The 17,424-nt window shown below is 46.6% G+C and overlaps 1 protein-coding gene across 2 annotated transcripts in view; it reads left to right on the forward strand.

The window, feature by feature from the left end:
- The window catches only part of ARL2 (ARF like GTPase 2), a 21,932-nt gene extending 7,484 nt beyond the window's left edge, over positions 1–14,448 (forward strand). For both annotated transcript variants that reach the window (XM_073554489.1, XM_073554488.1), the window contains 3 exons: positions 10,604–10,766; positions 11,725–11,805; positions 13,882–14,448. In XM_073554489.1, the coding sequence (XP_073410590.1) occupies positions 10,604–10,766; positions 11,725–11,805; positions 13,882–14,016 (379 nt within the window). In that variant the 3' untranslated portion in view covers positions 14,017–14,448. The remainder of the gene's footprint in view (positions 1–10,603; positions 10,767–11,724; positions 11,806–13,881) is intronic.
- The last annotated feature ends 2,976 nt before the right edge of the window (positions 14,449–17,424 follow it).

Raw genomic sequence — 17,424 nt, forward strand, 5'->3', positions numbered from 1 at the left:
CCCCCCTAAGGAACTTATCTAGATGTGTGGTGAGCACTTTGAACCCCCCAGTGCTTCACAGAAGTTTATAACGCTCGGGCATAAAAATATAATATCATATTTTTTCCACAAACCTGATGTTTTAGTCCCCAATTTTTTATTTTCCCAAGGGTAACAGGAGAAATTGGACCCCAACAGTTGTTATCCAATTTGTCCTGAGTACGCTGATACCCCATATGTGGGAGAAAACTACTGTATGGGCACATGTTGGGACTCGGAAGGGAAGTAGTGACGTTTTGGAATGCAGACTTTGATGGAATGATCTGCGGGCGTCATGTTTCGTTTGCAGAGGCCCAAACAGCAGAAACCCCACACAAGTGACTCCATTTTGGAAACTAGACCCCCTAAGGAAGTTATCTAGATGTGTGGTGAGAATTTTGAACCCCTAAGTGTTTCACTAAAGTTTATAATTCCTGGGCGTGAAAATAAAAAATCCTTTTTTTTGCCCACAAAAATGATCTTTTAGTCCCCAGTTTTTTTATTTTCCCAAGGGTAAAAGGAGAAATTGAACCCCAAAAGTTGTTGTCCAATTTGTCTTGAGTATGCTGGTACCCCACATGTGGGAAAAAACTGTTCAGGCACATGACGGGACTCGAAAGGGAAGTATTGATGTTTTGGAATGCAGGCTTTGGTGGAATGGTCTGCGGGCGTCATGTTCCGTTTGCAGAACCCCTGATGTGCCTAAACAGTAAAAAAAAAACACAAGTGACATCATTTTAGATATCAGACCCCCAAGGAACTTATCTAGATTTGTCCCCTTTGGAATTAATCTGTTTCCTGTAAAGTAAATTAGTAGTGCATGGAGGTGTGGTACAATTTGAAGCAATCCTTCATAGACAGGCCAGGTTTTTCGGGGGCAGGTTTCGCACTGGTAAATAGTGTCCTTGCGTATTCCCCTTTTGTAACACACTCTGCACCTTTTTTGCGGCTTACCTTTTCTACCAGTTGGCGGGACCACCCCCGGAAAATGCTGACCTGGTACGATACGAGCACCTTCAGTTCCGGAAGTACCGGTGGCCCACTCCTTCCGGAGTGCCAAACATCAGAGCCTTAACCACTACCTCCTGGTACTGAAGGTACAACGTGTCGGTGTGGTGTGCACATCAAGACAGTAAGAAAGTGTTGAGCATTGCCATTTGTGCGATGTGCACGGCCAGCTTTTTGTACCACACCCTGGCCTTTCTGAGAGCATTGTATGGTTGGAGGAGTTGATCGGAGAGATCAACGCCCCCCATGTTTTTGTTGTACCCCACTAAACAGGTTGATTTAATGACCTGTGTAGAGGTACCCCGTACAGTGGTGAGGGCGCTGCCTTCACCATGTATGGTGGTCAAGAGAAGGGCATCCCTCCTGTCCTTGTACTTGACCACCAGCAGGTAGTCGCTACAATGGGCTCTGCTCTCACCTTTTCTGATCATCTGCCCAAGTAGCATGTTCGGGAGGCCTGTCTGATTTTAGCGGACAGTACCGCAGGCTGTGGTACCTCGCACAGAGAGGGATTTGTAGAGTGGAACGCTGGTATAAAAGCTATCAGTGTAGAGGTGATAACCTTTATCTAGCAGTGGGTGCACCAAATTTCACACAATTTTCCCACTCACTCCCAGGACAGGAGGACACTCAGTGGGTCCAATCCTGGTGTCCTTTCCTTCGTACACTCTAAACCTGTGAGTGTACCCTGAGGACTCTCACAAAGTTTATAGAGTTTGATTCCGTACCTGGCCCTCTTACTGGGCAGGTATTGACGGAATCCGAGCTTTCCCTTGAAATGAACCAAGGACTCATCCACGCAATGTCCCTTTTGGGCACGTATCCTTCAGCAAACTTTTTGTTGAAGTGTTCAGTGACCGGCCAAACTTTGAACAGACGGTCAAAGTTGGGGTCATCTTGTGCGGGACACCGTGCATTATCGGTATGCAGAAATTTGTGGATGGCCTCAAAACGCGTTCAGGCCATGACCATTCGGAACACTAGAGTTTTGTATAAAATATCAACCTCCTATAGTGCTGAATTTCCATCTTCTTCAGGATTCCCATGTGGAGGACCAGGCCCCAAAACTGCGTCACTTCAACTGCGTCCACAGGAGACCAGTTAGAATATGATGAACCAGGGTTTTGTGCCAAAAATTGACGAGCGTACAAATTAGTTTTCTCCACCATGAGGTTAACAAAATCCTCAGAGAAAAAGTCTATTTCTGTGAGGCCGGTGGTGTCAAACTTGATTCCTGATTCTGCCACAAAATCAGGAATCAGTGGCTCGTAATTTTCGGGGGGCGAGGTCCATACAGGGTCTGCTGATTCAGCTGCGGGCATGGTGGGCGCTGCCTCATCTTCTGTCCTGGAGCATCTACGTGTCGGTTCCGCAAGACCCGAGGAGGAAGATGAGGAGGGGGAAGAGGATGAAGAATCAGAAAAATAAAGAAAAGTGGGATCCTTTCCCTCGCTATCAGTGTCGGAGTCAAGGAAAGAATATGCCTCCTCCATTGTATAGCGTTGTTGGGACGAACATGACAATTGGGACATTTTTTGTGAATATGGTGCTTGGGTGTACTTTATTTATAACTATGTGTATGTGTGGGGGGACTAATGATTGGTGCACACTATTCTGGAAAGTAAAAGCTAAAATAAAAAAGGAAATGGGGAGAAAAAAATACCTGTGAAAAGAAAAGTCTAAAACAGCAGGCCCTAGCTCTGATAAGTGAACGGCGTCACTTATCAAAGTTTGGAAGCGGCTGTTGGGTGTGTGTACAGGTGTGGTGCAAGTGAACTATGTCACTTATCAAACTGTGGTGGTTGTGGGATGCGAGTTGGCGCAAAGGGGGCTGCTAAATGTGTGCACGGAAGCAGCGCAAAGGGGGGTGGAGGGGGGTATAAAGAGGGGGATTGGGGTGGATGAAGAGAGATCAGACAGGGATCACGGATTAGCACTTACGCTTGTAGTCAGGAGGTGCAAAGGGGGGGGTAAAAAAAGGAAATCAGCAGGCACAAGCTCTGATAAGTGAACTATGTCACTTATCAAAGTTTGGCGGCTGTGGGATTCGAATACGGAGTTGGCACAAAGGGGGCTGAGGAAAAAAAAGCAAGCACGAGTGTTGATCGGTGAACTGCGTCACCAATCAACCCACGGCAGTTGCTAAATGTGCGCACGGAGGCGGCGCAAAGGGGGGTAAAAAAGGGGGGATGGGGGATGAAAGATTGGGGGGGTGAAGCTAGATTGGGCAGAGATCGGGGATCAGGACACACTTACAGTTGTAGGGTTTTTCTTTCTTCAGCAGGGATTGTGGTGCTACAGGCTGCTGTGGCACCACAATACCCAGCACAGCAGGAGATCCAGCAGAAGTATGACCGCTCTGTAGGGAATCCTCAGCTAGTGTGAGGACCCCTGCAGAGCTGTCATACAGGTCACAGACAGGTCAGGGACAGGTCACAGAGCGGTCACACCGCTGCTGTGACCTGTCATTGGTGGGATCGAATGATTACATCGATACCCCCAATCACTGCTCTGCCTGGTGACCATGGCAACCGCCTAGGATCGGAGCTCACAGCTCCGATTCCAAGGCAGATCATGGCCAGGTCACCAGCAGGGCACAGAGCGGTCACAGCGTGACCGCAGCTGTGCCCTGTGATTGGCGCGATCGACGATGACATCGGTCCTGTCAATCAGCTCCTGCAGGCCCTGCTGCGCCTGTACCTGGCTCCGGCCTAAGATCGGTGCTAATACAGCACCGAACCGGGCCGGTACTGGCAGGCACAGCGGCAGTGTACTGCCGCTGTGCCCTGCGATTGGCACGATCGCGCCAATCCGGGGGGTTTTGCCGGTGTCTGCATCGGGCCTAGGATCGAGTACATGGGTACTCGATCATAGCCTAGGACCTCATTGTTTCAGCTGCTCTGATTGGCTGAAACAATGAGAAGCACTGTGATTGGCTGTTTCGATTTGAACAGCCAATCACAGCACTCGGGAGGAAGGGAGGGCGGCAACAGACCCCAGGATGCCGAGGCCATCTACCATAAGGTAAGATGGTGTCGGAATTTTAATGCGATCACCGCGACTTAAGTCGCGATGTCGCATTAAATGCCATGACGTACTATCCCGTCCATGGGGTTTAAGTCCCAGGTCACATGGCAGAAAGGGGTTAAGGTGAAAACAGGCTTCGTCTCAAAGGGGTTAAGAAATACTTGCCTTAATCCTGCTTTCGTGTTCACTCCAGAAGTTCTAAGATGAATGCAGGCATGCCTTCCCTGTATGGTTTTTTTTTTTTTTCTTCTTCTTTCCTTTATCTGTAGAGGAGGAGCTTCACAACTTATCATGAACACTGAGGTCAATTTTGACACATGGTAAGGTTTTTAATATTAGACAGTGTAGGACCGTCCTGATCAGAGTTACCTTGTTGTGGTGGGACGACTTCTATGCTATTTTTGATCAAAAGCAGTATTACTAAAAACTCTGCGTTATTTAATTGCACTTTTTATTTACTTAGTTACAGCAGGGTTTTTGCTCATTTTTTCTCTTGTAGGTTTTATATTATCATGAACATAAACTGCAGCACTGATTCATCTCCGCTAATAGTCTACACCTTAGATCAGGAATAGGACAGACATTTATAGGACATATCATAACTTTCCCAAATTCTTATCAAAAAATATTCCCCACAAACTGCATCGAAATAATACTGTACTATAATAATAATACATTTTATTTCTATAGCGCCGACATATTCCGCAGCACTTTACATTTCGGAGGGGATTTGTACAGACAGTAGACATTACAGCATAACAATAATCACATAGATCATAACAGATACCAAGAGGAATGAAGGCCCTGCTCGCAAGCTTACAGTCTGTGAGGAAAGAGATAGTCACAAAAGGTGGGTGGTAACAGTTGCCCTGATTGTATGGACCAGCCATAATGTTAAGTGTGTAACAGTACGGACACAGAGGGCTAATGGATGCATAAAGCATGTGGGAACATGATGCGGGGAATCTGGTTATGGTAAAACTTTTGACTGTGCCACACAGGGATAGTTAGGTTAATGTGTTGAGGCGATAGGCCAGTCTGAATAAATGCGTTTTCAGGGCACGCTTAAAATTGTGGAGATTGGGGACTAATCGTATTGACCTGGGAAGCAGGGCTGTGGAGTCGGAGCTCATTTTGGCGGAGTCGGTATAAAATGGTCCGACTCCGACTTCTAAAATATATAATAAATTGGATACAGTAGTTCAATGCAGAATGTGCTGAATATTTTTTCATAGGAATTTGTGAAAGTTATGAAATGTCCTATAAATGGCTGTTGTATTCCTGATCTAAGGCTACATTCACACACAGCGTTTTTGCTGCGTTTTTTGAGGATACGTTTTTCAGCTGCAAAAGCAGATCAGCTTTTTAAAAAACCGCATCACCTGAAAGGTCTTTGAGCTCATAGATGTTTTCAATAGCAAAAGCAGATTAGAAATCTGCTCTATCTATCCATATCTGTCTATCCATATCTTATCTGTACCAAAAAGAATGAAAGCTGGGTAGCACACAGACTAACACTCCTTTTTTTTTTTTTTTTTTTTTTTAAGCACCAGTCAGGTACACCTCATAGCTGCCCAAAAGGGCGCCCAGGACAGGCATTGCTCGTCTTCAGTTACACATCAACATGAATTGATAGTTGGAATAAATAGACTGCATTCACCACATTTTAAGGTGCAGGCTTTATTTTCAAGTGTAGGGGTGTGAAGTATAAGGTTCTGCAGCAGCTGAGGTGTGCAGTATGAGATTCTGCGGAACAGTATGAGGTTCTGCCCCCACCCCTAGTTTTGATCCTGGCTAAAACCGTTTCTTATAGATATGGCGAACCCTCAGGTAACCCTAAATGAAGGTCAATGGACACAGGTGGCTGATTTGAAGGAATTGTTTAATCACCCATTTACCGTGACTTAAAAAATTACAATCTGAGGATTTAACTCCTGGCATTTTCATAAGGGAGTGGAAGAACTTGCTATTTTGCCTGTCCCAAAGAGGAGATTTAATCGCAGATGGCATTTCTGCTTCAATGAAACGGAGAGAGACACGGCTATTGGAAAGTAAAATTCTTCTGGCAGCTGTTTATGTGGACCCAAGTCATCGTATATTGCTTGATGATCAACAGCTTACTAAAGGAAAAGAAGCTCTGACTGAGGTAGCAGTTAGGATGAGTGGCCTACAGGAGGACTGCCAGACGCAAGAGGACTTGGGTCCTGACAGTGCTACTGCTGCCATATCTTCATCCTCATCAGATGAGGAGTTTGACTTTGACAAGTATTTGGATGATATGGAGCAGGCAAAGCGTTGCTGTAAGGAAAAAGATTTCACTCCGTCTCCTATAGCAAGAAGATTGACCATATTTCAGCAAAATGTTTCACTTGCTCTCAAAGAAAAAGAAAAATTCAACCGTTCGTCAAAACTGACTGTGCATGAGGCAATTCCTTTATACCCGGAAATTGTTAGTGATGTTGCCCATGTGGTTACGGCTTTGCCTCCGACCCAAGTTAGTGTAGAGAGGTTGTTCTCTGGCCTTAAAATTATTAGGTCAGATTTGAGGTCATCTATGAAGGAGGATCTGATGGAGGCAATTCTGTTTCTTAGAACAAATTCATAGACTGCACAAATGTTACTTAGTATGTTTTTGTTGAAAACTGTTTTTTGCCACTTACATAGTTTATTACATAGTGATATATATATAATATATACTGTATATATATATGTAATCGATATTACATAGTGTATTACATATTTACAATTTATTACAGTTTGTGTTCTAAAGTTGTATTCCAATAAATATATATTATGTTCTATCTAAATGTCTTGATTGTTGTATCAAAAAAATGATTAAATGTCTGATGTTCACATTGTACTACAATAAATTTTTCACTTAAATATAAGCAATATATGTGGGAGTCGTGGAGTCGGAGTCGGTGGAAGGGAAATTGAGGAGTCGGAGTCGCAGGTTTGGCTTACCGACTCCACAGCCATGCTGGGAAGTGCATTCCAAAGAATTGGCGCAGCACGTGTAAAGTCTTGGAGACGGGAGTGGGAGGTTCTGATTATTGAGGATGCTAACCTCAGGTCATCAGCAGAACGGAGGGCACGGGTAGGGTGGTAGACTGAAACAAGGGAGGAGATGTAGGGTGGTGCTGAGCCATGGAGTGCTTTGTGGGTGAGGGTAATAAGTTTGTACTGAATTCTGGAGTGGATGGGTAGCCTGTGTAATGACTGGCACAAGGTAGAGGCATCGGTGTAACGATTGGCAAGGAATATGATCCTGGCTGCAGCATTCAAGACAGATTGGAGGGGGGAAAGTTTGGTAAGAGGGAGACCGATTAGAAGAGAGTTACAATAGTCGAGACGAGAATGAATAAGAGAAACAGAGTGTTTGCAGAGTCAAAAGTAAGAAAAGGTCGAATTCTAGAAATGTTTTTGAGATGCAGATAACAAGAACGAACCAGTGATCGAATGTGGGGGGCGAAGGAAAGCTCGGAGTCAAGTATGACCCCAAGACAGCGGGCATGTTGCTGGGGAGTAATAGTGGAACCACACACGGAAATGGCAATGTCAGGTATAGGTATATTAGTAGCGTACTCAATTTATTATATATTTTAGGAGTCGTGGTCGGTCCATTTTATTCCGACTCCACAGCCCTGGTATGTATGCGTTATACATACTCGCGGCCAGAACCCTATTAGTGGGTGTGGCCTTGCTCCATACACTTGTATGGAGTGAGGTGGCGCCCTCTAGTCGTCCACTGCACGGCCGAGTCAGTAGACGGGGCACGGCCTCGGCACCATACAAATGTATGGAGCGAGGTCGCGCCCACTGGACGGGAATATGTATAACATATACATATCCTCTGTCCTGGGTCAGAAACAGGCGAATCCTTGCAAAGCTAAGGCGGGTTCATAAGTCTGTAGTCTCACAGACTGACTGCAGACTTACGATTTGGACCGGACGACCCCTTTAATCCCAGAGTAACCACTGTCATTGATCTAATTTAGTTGGTATCTGTAAATGGTGTTTTAACACTTTGTAGGCTTTGCATGTAGGACATTATCCTTAGGGGAAATACACAAGTTGCGTATTTGCTGCATATTATGTTGTGGCAAGATTTGCATTTGTCATATTGTTGTTTTTTGTTTTGTTTTCCGTGTATGGGTGAGATTGATCAGCAAAGTACCAGTAGATCAAAAATGGAATTTTTTTTTTTTTTTTTGTCGACTCTCAATGTGAGATAGAAAATGAACATGTGAAACCCTCATGGATGATAATGAGTAAGTGTTGTAACTTTGAAAATTACAGAACACCTACATAATACGCAGACGTCTGTCTGAGGCCTCAGCGTCAACTTGTCAAACTCTAGAAGAAGTGCGAGTCTGCGCTCCCTCTCCGGGTGTTCACTTTATAAGGGCTAGTGCAGATGTCTGTATAAATCGGGTCGGGCATGGACCGGCTTGGCTCTCCTGACCCGAGTGTCACAGCCTCATAGATATATATGAAGCTGTCACGCTCAGATCTGGAGACCTATGGCCAGACCGTGCGTGGATCAGTCTGCATGAGGCCTAAGTGTGCACCATGGACACTGGGTGATCTGTGCTGCTATAACATACTAAGGGGAACAGACAGATAAAGAAGTGTATACTGATATCATCCTGACACTTACATTTTTATACACAGCTGGAGTCACATTACATTCTCCTATACGCACGTTTTCCATCTTTTTTTTTATCTTCATTCATTGCTTATTTAGTCTGAGCTCCACATCTGTGATTTAAAAGACCGCGCACAGATATAACACCAACGTCATCTTTGTGCTTTCCTTTATTTCAGTGGTCCCCAACCTTTTTTGCACCAGGGACCGGTTTCAAGCAAGACCATTCTTCCATGGCCCGGCAGGGCGGGGATGGAGGTGTGGCAGGGGCGGGGCTTTGGTCATAAGGGGGCGGGGCTATGGACACGGTTGTAGTGTAGCAGTGCATACTTAGAATTAAATAACATTTATAATGTGACTCAACTCACCATAGGTTTTGAATAAGTGCTCCATCACCCCCTTCTCCCCATCATTGCCTTCACCCCATCACTCCCCTCTCCCCATCATTGCCTTCACCCCATCACTCCCCTCTCCCCATCATTGCCTTCACCCCATCATTGCCTTCACCCCATCATTGCCTTCACCCCATCACTCCCTTCTCCCCATCACTCCCTTCTCCCCATCATTGCCTTTACCCCATCACTCCCCTCTCCCCATCATTGCCTTCACCCCATCACTCCCTTCTCCCCATCATTGCCTTCAGCCCATCACTCCCCTCTCCCCATCATTGCCTTCACCCCATCACTCCCTTCTCCCCATCATTGCCTTCACCCCATCACTCCCTTCTCCCCATCATTGCCTTCACCCCCTTCTCCCCATCATTGCCTTCAGCCCATCACTCCCCTCTCCCCATCATTGCCTTCACCCCATCACTCCCTTCTCCCCATCATTGCCTTCACCCCATCACTCCCTTCTCCCCATCATTGCCTTCAGCCCATCACTCCCCTCTCCCCATCATTGCCTTCACCCCATCACTCCCTTCTCCCCATCACTCCCCTCTCCCCATCATTGCCTTCACCCCATCACTCCCTTCTCCCCATCATTGCCTTCACCCCATCACTCCCTTCTCCCCATCATTGCCTTCACCCCATCACTCCCTTCTCCCCATCATTGCCTTCAGCCCATCACTCCCCTCTCCCCATCATTGCCTTCACCCCATCACTCCCTTCTCCCCATCACTCCCCTCTCCCCATCATTACCTTCACCCCATCACTCCCTTCTCCCCATCATTGCCTTCACCCCATCACTCCCTTCTCCCCATCATTGCCTTCACCCCCTTCTCCCCATCATTGCCTTCACCCCATCACTGCTGTCTCTCCATCACTTCCCTCATGGCCTTCTCCTCATGTCCCCATCTCCTCCAGGGCCAGGCTACACAAACACAGACCAATACATACACATACATACATACATACATACATACATACATATACATACACACATACGCACATACATATTATACGTACACACACACACAGACACCACCTCTCCTCTCACCTGCCCGCCGCCCGCGCTTCCTCGCTCTGACACAGCAGCGGCCGCGCTCCTCTCTGTGTCAGTCAGAGACAGGAAGCGCGGGCAGGAAGCTGGACGGGTCCTTGCAGCTCCGCTCCTGCTATTCCCTCTTGCAGGCAGCGGAGCTGCTTGGATCGCTCCCTGCCGCCGCTACACACGCCGCCCCAGCCCCCGCTACGCCACTGACCGCCCCTGGCTCCCCTTGTGTCCGCGGACCGGCAAGGGCACTGCAGCGGCCCGGTGCTGGGCCGCGGACCGGCGGTTGGGGACCCCTGCTTTATTTGATTCATTTACGTCTGTGTTTGGTCGGCAAATCGACCTAAATTTTGAAGTCTCCACTTGTGTACGGCCCCATAGACTATAATGGTTATATGTTGTAAAAACGGCTAGCACATGTACGCAAGAAAAAAGCGAATTTATGAAGAGACTTTAATGTGTTTCTTGTAGGTTCAAACTGAATATGTGGGATGTCGGAGGCCAGAAATCTTTGCGTTCTTATTGGAGGAATTACTTTGAGAGCACAGATGGATTGATCTGGGTGGTAGACAGTGCAGACCGGGCTCGCTTACAAGACTGTGCTCAAGAACTGGCCGGGCTCTTGTTGGAAGAGGTAAGAACTAGTGATGAGCGAACGTGCTCGGATAACGTTTTATGTGAGCATGCTTGGGTGCTAACTGAGCATCTTCGGCATACTTGAATAATATGTTCGAGTCCCCGCACCTGCATGTCTCGCAGCAATCCGACAGCAGCAACACATGCAGGGTTTGTCTGGTTGTTAGGGTGTCCCTGCTGTCAAACAGCCGTGAGACATACAGCCTCGGGGACTCGAACATAGTATTCAAGCACGCCAAAGTCACTCTGTTAGCACCCAAGCATGCTCAGATAACACCTTATCCCAGCACGTTCACTCATCCGTAGTAAGAACGTGTGTGCATGGTTAATGTCGTTCCTTACTCCAAGTTACATAGGAGCTCTGGTACCTCTATTCCTATTTTTAAAGATGATTAAAGAAATACGATTTTTGTAATGATACAATATATTAAAAATTAATTTCACAATAGAGCAGAGATTCCATGGTGAAGTCCGATTTCACATGGCTTCTTAAGGCCCCGTCACACTAAGCGATATCGCTAGCAATATCGCTATAACGTCACTGTTTTTTGTGACGCAGCAGCGATATTGCTACCGATATCGCTATGTCTGATACCTACCTCCGACGGCTCCCCCCGCTTATTATCGCTGATCGCGCGAGAATGTCCTGGACCGTTTCTCGTCGTCAGCTTCCTGCTGAGCTTCCTGCTGTGGAGACGAGCAACGCGTGGACGCGGGCAGGAGGACGTCAGGATCACCTCGTCTGACAGGTAAGTAGCGACCCCCGACCCCTGCTATGTCGCTGGTGAGATCTCCCTGTGTGGCAGCTCACTAGCGACCACTTATCGATGCACCAGCGATCCATATCGTTGTCGGGATCGCTGGTGCATTGCTAAGTGTGACAGTACCTTTAATAGTTCCTATTAGCCATGTTCCAGCAGGATACTAGTTGTCATGTGTCCTTTGTTTTGTTTCAGAGGTTGGCTGGGGCAACATTACTTGTGTTTGCCAATAAACAAGATTTGCCTGGTGCACTGTCCAAAGATGCTATCCGAGAGGTGAGTTCTGTCTATTATTTCATGCTTTTGCCATGTGTGATAAACAGCATGGTCCCAAAACAAGGTTTCCATAACAAGTGCTATATAGATTATCTGGATTAATTAAAACAAATCTTTTTTTTTTTTTTTTTCTAAATGCCAAACAAAAAAAAAAAAAATCACAGCATGCCTGTGTGTGATCCTATATTTGTTTCGCACTGTCATACAAAGCAATGAGTCTTTGGAAAACATCGGACTGCACTCGGATGACATCTATGTGCAGTTCGATTTCCGCTGACTGACAGAATGGCAAATTTTTCTTTCTTCGTCTTCTACTTATCCGAGACGAGAATATCGAAAACATTATAATTACTCTCTGATCAAACATTGAACAGACCAGCACTCTGCAGGTTAATTTAATGTATAACTGCTAGTGATGAGCGCAAATGCTCGTTACTCGAGTTTACCTAGGGTGCTCGGATATGCACCTAGTATCGTGGGTGCTTGAGTAACATGCTGTCACGCCGCTTCCACCTGGGGGCGGGACCCCGGGCCCGTCGTCACCACTTCCGATGCCGCGGCTGCTCCGAGGGTCCCGTCGGGTGCGCTTGCGCACCTCTCGCTCCTAGCTCCATGGTTGCACTATGTTCCAGTGCACACGCGCGCTCTGCCCAGCTCTGTCTTCGGTCTTGTCCTCTATATGATACTGGAGGACTTGACCCGAAGTTCTTGTACTCATGTGCTATATCAAGCTACCTCTTCCTATGGGAGGTGCCAGATTATTGTTGTGCTTCCTGGCTAAGTCTTGTTAGTCCTTGCCTGGCTGTGCACTGTATTCAGGTCCTCTGCCTTTTGCTCTGTACCTGGACTCTGCCTTGTGCGCTGCTCCTATACTCTCCCTAGCCGTACTTCCCAGCACATGCTCTGTGCATACACTCTGCTCTGTGTTCTGTCTAACTCTGCACTCTGACTTGCTCTCTGCGCAATCTCTGTCTGACTCTGTACTGTGGCATGCACCTTTGCATGCACCCTGCGTTGCTCTCACCCTGGCGTGCTTGCCTGTACACGCCATACGTGCGCTCGTGTACTCGCCATGCACCTGTGTACACTCCTAGTTTTGTCCTGTACTCCCTGTGCTCCCGTTCACTCATCCTGCTTACTCTGCGTGTCCCTGTGCCCACGCTCTTCACAATCTGACGCTCTGCACACTCTGGCACTCTGCACACCCCCGGTTCCTAGACACACTCCCTCTTGTCTCCTGTGAGCCGGCCACCTGGTGCCAGCAGTCGTGGTACCATACCCCCTGGGGCTTGCCCCTGACACTCCCTTTATAGGGGATGGTCTTCACTAGGCCAGCTCGCCCTGGGAAGGTTGGTGCCACGATCCAGAGGGTCCAATCCCGGAGTCGTCACACATGTTCAAGTCCCTGCGGCTGCATGTTTCACAGCTATTAGACAGCCCATTAGGGATTGCTCATTTGTCAGGAAAACGCTGCATGTTTTGTGACTGTCTAACAGCCACAAAACATGCAGCCATGGGGACTCGAACATGTCACTCGAGCACCCGCGATACTGGGTGCATATCCGAGCACCCTAGGGAAACTCGAGTAACGAGCACTTGTGCTCATCACTAGAAACGGCCAATGCTGAGAACTGCACATTGGCTCTTATTCAAGAGAATAGGAGCTGTTCTGCAGTACTGATTAGCTGCTGCTACACTTTGATTAGAGCTAATAACTGATCGTGGGGGGTGCCTGGTGTCATCCCCACCAGTCTTAGGTGTAGGATAGATCATCATTATCATATGCCATTTGGCCCCCAAATCTGAATTTTACATATTTGGGCAATATTCGAACACTATTTGGGCCGGATGTATGTCTTATCTTCGGTTCCAAACCTGTTCGGTAATTTCTGTTCCCATTGACGCTATTGAAGTTCGGCTGTGTTCGACGAATATTGCAAAAACGTAAGCAAATCCGAACAAATTCGCTCATCTCTAGCCAGGAGAACCCTTTTAAGAAAAGAGCATTACTGGTATCTTTTTAATGCATGCTGTCTCTAGGCGGTAACCTTGGGTTCCCTTTCTCTTTTCCGGCAGGCGTTGGAGTTGGATAACATCAAGACACATCACTGGTGCATACAAGGATGCAGTGCCGTCACTGGAGAAAATCTCCTTCTAGGAATCGACTGGTTACTGGACGATATCTCTTGTCGTATATTTACTGCAGACTGAATAATACTGGAAGAAGTGAAGGGGAGAGTGGAGAATATGGCCTTTTTATTTATTAACTTTTTCTTACAACTGATACAGTGTCTAAGGCAGCCAGACAAGATGAAATGATGAGCGTGCCGAGAGGCAGAAGATGTTATTGATATGACTGGTTCTTAAGGAAACGCAGCTCTACAATACCACTTTACCACTTCTCCGGTGCCCTGTGATGTCGGTGAAGTAAGGCTCACATAGGTTTTTTTTTCACCTGAAATTGAATACAGCAAGAAGAATTAAACTATTCATTACAATCCTCTGTTTGCATAGGGAGGATTGGAGTTTTATAACTAACATTAAGTATCTAATAAATCTTGTACAACACGGGGCAGAAAAATATTTTTCCACCCAAAAGATTAATATTGGCATTCTAGATTATTAAAATTTACCAAGTACGTACATCTTATTTGTGATGTTGCTTTTATGAATAAATTACAGGATGTGCTAATGGCACTTATTGGTCAGAGCAAAGTGAATTGTGTCAAGTGACATGAGTTACAATGAAAATCCACTCTGATCTCTAAGAAGATCCCATCAGGATCCCACACTAAAACATACAAAAACTAAACCAAAATGGATTTTCCTGGGAAATATGTTAAGGGGCATCCTTTCTACAGTAATGATTTGTATGTAAGGCAAAATAAATAACACCCCCAAAAAAATGTACCTCCACCACTTGGGACAGATGACCCGGATGGCCACATAAAACGAAAGTTACCATTATTATGAATTTTGTACTCTCATAAAGTTTGCCCATGAAGTGAATGCAAGGCCTGCCCCAAATTTGCATACACCCCAATCCCCCTTGGAAGAAACGTGGAGGAGGGCCTTATAAAAAAATAAATTCCCATTAGAAAGGAGCTGGTCTGGGGTGGGGCGTGGCCTGGCGCGGATGTGAGAGGACGTGAGGCTGAGGAGCTCCACTGTCATTCTGAAGAATAATCCTTAATAGGCCGACATAACAGAGACCCGTGCACACTTACTGCTGTGGTGGGTGCCCGAGGGCCGAGTGGAGACACCGGGAGTGAAGAAGAGTGCGGAGATGGGGAGGAGGAGGCAGAAAGACGTCGGGGAGGACGGCAGTGTGGCTGCACAAGATGGCGCCGGGAGAGTGGAGGAGGCACAGAGACTGACTGAGAACTATGGCAGAAGGTCACAAATTATCCAGAAGCTGCAGCGCTTTGCAAGGGAAGATGAGGGGGGCACCGGAGAAGGTACTGTGCTGGAGGGAGAGAGAATGAGCAACGAAGCTGCAGGAGAGGCTGAAAGCAGGGGGGAGGGGGAGTCACTGTCTCTGAGTGTGCATCTGAAGAGGAGGATAGTGAAGCTGACAAGGAGGGCCCTGAAGGGGAACCAACTTTAAAAGATGTCTTTCTGGTGGTATTGTTCTGTAAAAAAACACTGACTAAGTTGAGCAGCCGGGTTGATAATATTAAGGAAGAAATTATTGGAATTAAAGAGGCACTAAACAAGGCGGATGCTAGGATGGGTGCTGTGGAAGAGAGAGTGAGCACCACTGAGGACACTGTAAATAAAATGCAGAAAACTCAGAACCAGCACACGCAAAAGATTTCAGAAGTGCACTTAAAACAAGATGGTCTAGAAAATAGATCTAGGAGAAACAATCTTAGATTTGTGGGATTCCCGGAAAAAGTAGAGGGTAACGACCCCACTGACTTTACTGAGCAATGGATCCTATCTAAAATTGGCAGAGACACTCTCCAGGGTGTTTGCGGTAGAGAGAGCACACCGCGTTCCCCTGCGACCCCTCCCTCCGGGTAGTGCCCCCCGTACAATGTTGGCCAGGATACTTAACTGCAGAGATAGAGAGACTATCCTCCGGGAGGCTAGGAAGAAGGAGGACCTCATATTTAATGGACGCCGTATTGAAATATATCCGGACTATTCAGCAGAGGTTCAGAAAATGCGGATGAAATTTGGCGAGGTCAAGAAAGGACTGAGAGTGCTGGGAGTGAAGTACTCTATGTTATATCCCGCCAAACTAAGAGTAGCAGCTTTGGGGTCTGTTCAGTTTTTTCCAACCCCAGAGGAGGCCGTCAAGTGGATGGAAATCAACCACTCCAAACTAAGGGCTGAGAAAGAAGGAAAAGGCTGAAGAAGAAGAATTTTTCGGACATTTTTTCTCTATTTTTGAATCTGTGCCCCGCGACGCCTGGGTACTCAGATCTATTTTTGGGTCGTAGATCCTGGGTTTTTTTTTTTTTTTGGTTTTTTTTTATATGTTTATTGAATTATCCATGTTAGAAAAAGTTATGTGGTCTATTGGGCATGTTTGTATGTGACGGTGGGAGCGATGTACGCCCAAGTGAAGGAGGTTCAGTGGCTATACGAGGGCTCACAGTAGCTAGGTGCCAGTTGCACCCCCTCTCGTTGGAGAGAGAGAATCTGTTATACGGGGAAGGAGGGGAGAGGGGGGGCGGGGGGGATCATGGGGGGGATATGTTGTGGGAGAGTTTTCATACTGCAATGTGATAAAGGGACTACAAGAGACCGACTACAACTGATGTTCATAGGACATAATGAGTGGTGATACAAGAATTCTAAGTTGGAATGTGAGGGGGGTTTCAGATCCAAGTAAAAGAGCAGCAGTCATGGCAGAAATTAGAAAGCACAATCCAGCTATTACGTGTTTACTAGAAACTCACTTGATTAAAGGAAAAGAAAAATGGCTAGAGAAAAAATGGATTACCCGGGCCTATCACTCTATGTATTCGGCCTACGCGAGGGGAGTCTCTGTACTGATACATTCTCATGCTCACTACGAGGAAATTGAATCTTACGTAGATAGGGATGGGCAGTTTGTTTCCCTGAGATGCCGAATTTCTGGTGTATGTGTGATCATAGTGGCACTCTATATTCCACCCCCATATTCGAAAAAGAAACTACAAGAGATTTTTGAGTGGACGGGGAGGGGAGGGGAATGTCCGGTGTTAATATTAGGGGACGTTAACAATGTCATGAACGAGTATTGGGATCGTGTGGGAAACGGGGGAATTAACCCCAGGAAGGATAGGATGACTCCATTCGGGACATATGTTAGTGAGATGGGTATGATAGACTTATGGAGAGTGCGGAATGAGGGGAACAAATGCTTTTCGTGTTATTCGTCCTCGTATCATGCCTTATCGCGCATAGACTTAGCATTAGGTAACAGGGGCATGGACGGAATAGTTGGGATGGTGGAATATTTACAGAGAGTTATCTCCAACCATAAGGCAATTGAAGTTAGTTTGAGACTGGGAGTGGGAAAAAGGAGGAGAGTAGGGGGGACAATACATCCGGAATGGCTCAAATGTCTTAATATGGAAATTATTAAAAAAGATCTTATTGAATTCTTCCAATTAAATGAAGGTT

The sequence above is a fragment of the Dendrobates tinctorius genome, unplaced genomic scaffold (genome assembly GCF_039654945.1).
Source record: "Dendrobates tinctorius isolate UK_male_01 unplaced genomic scaffold, ASM3965494v1 ptg000211l, whole genome shotgun sequence".
Lineage (NCBI taxonomy): Eukaryota > Metazoa > Chordata > Amphibia > Anura > Dendrobatidae > Dendrobates > Dendrobates tinctorius.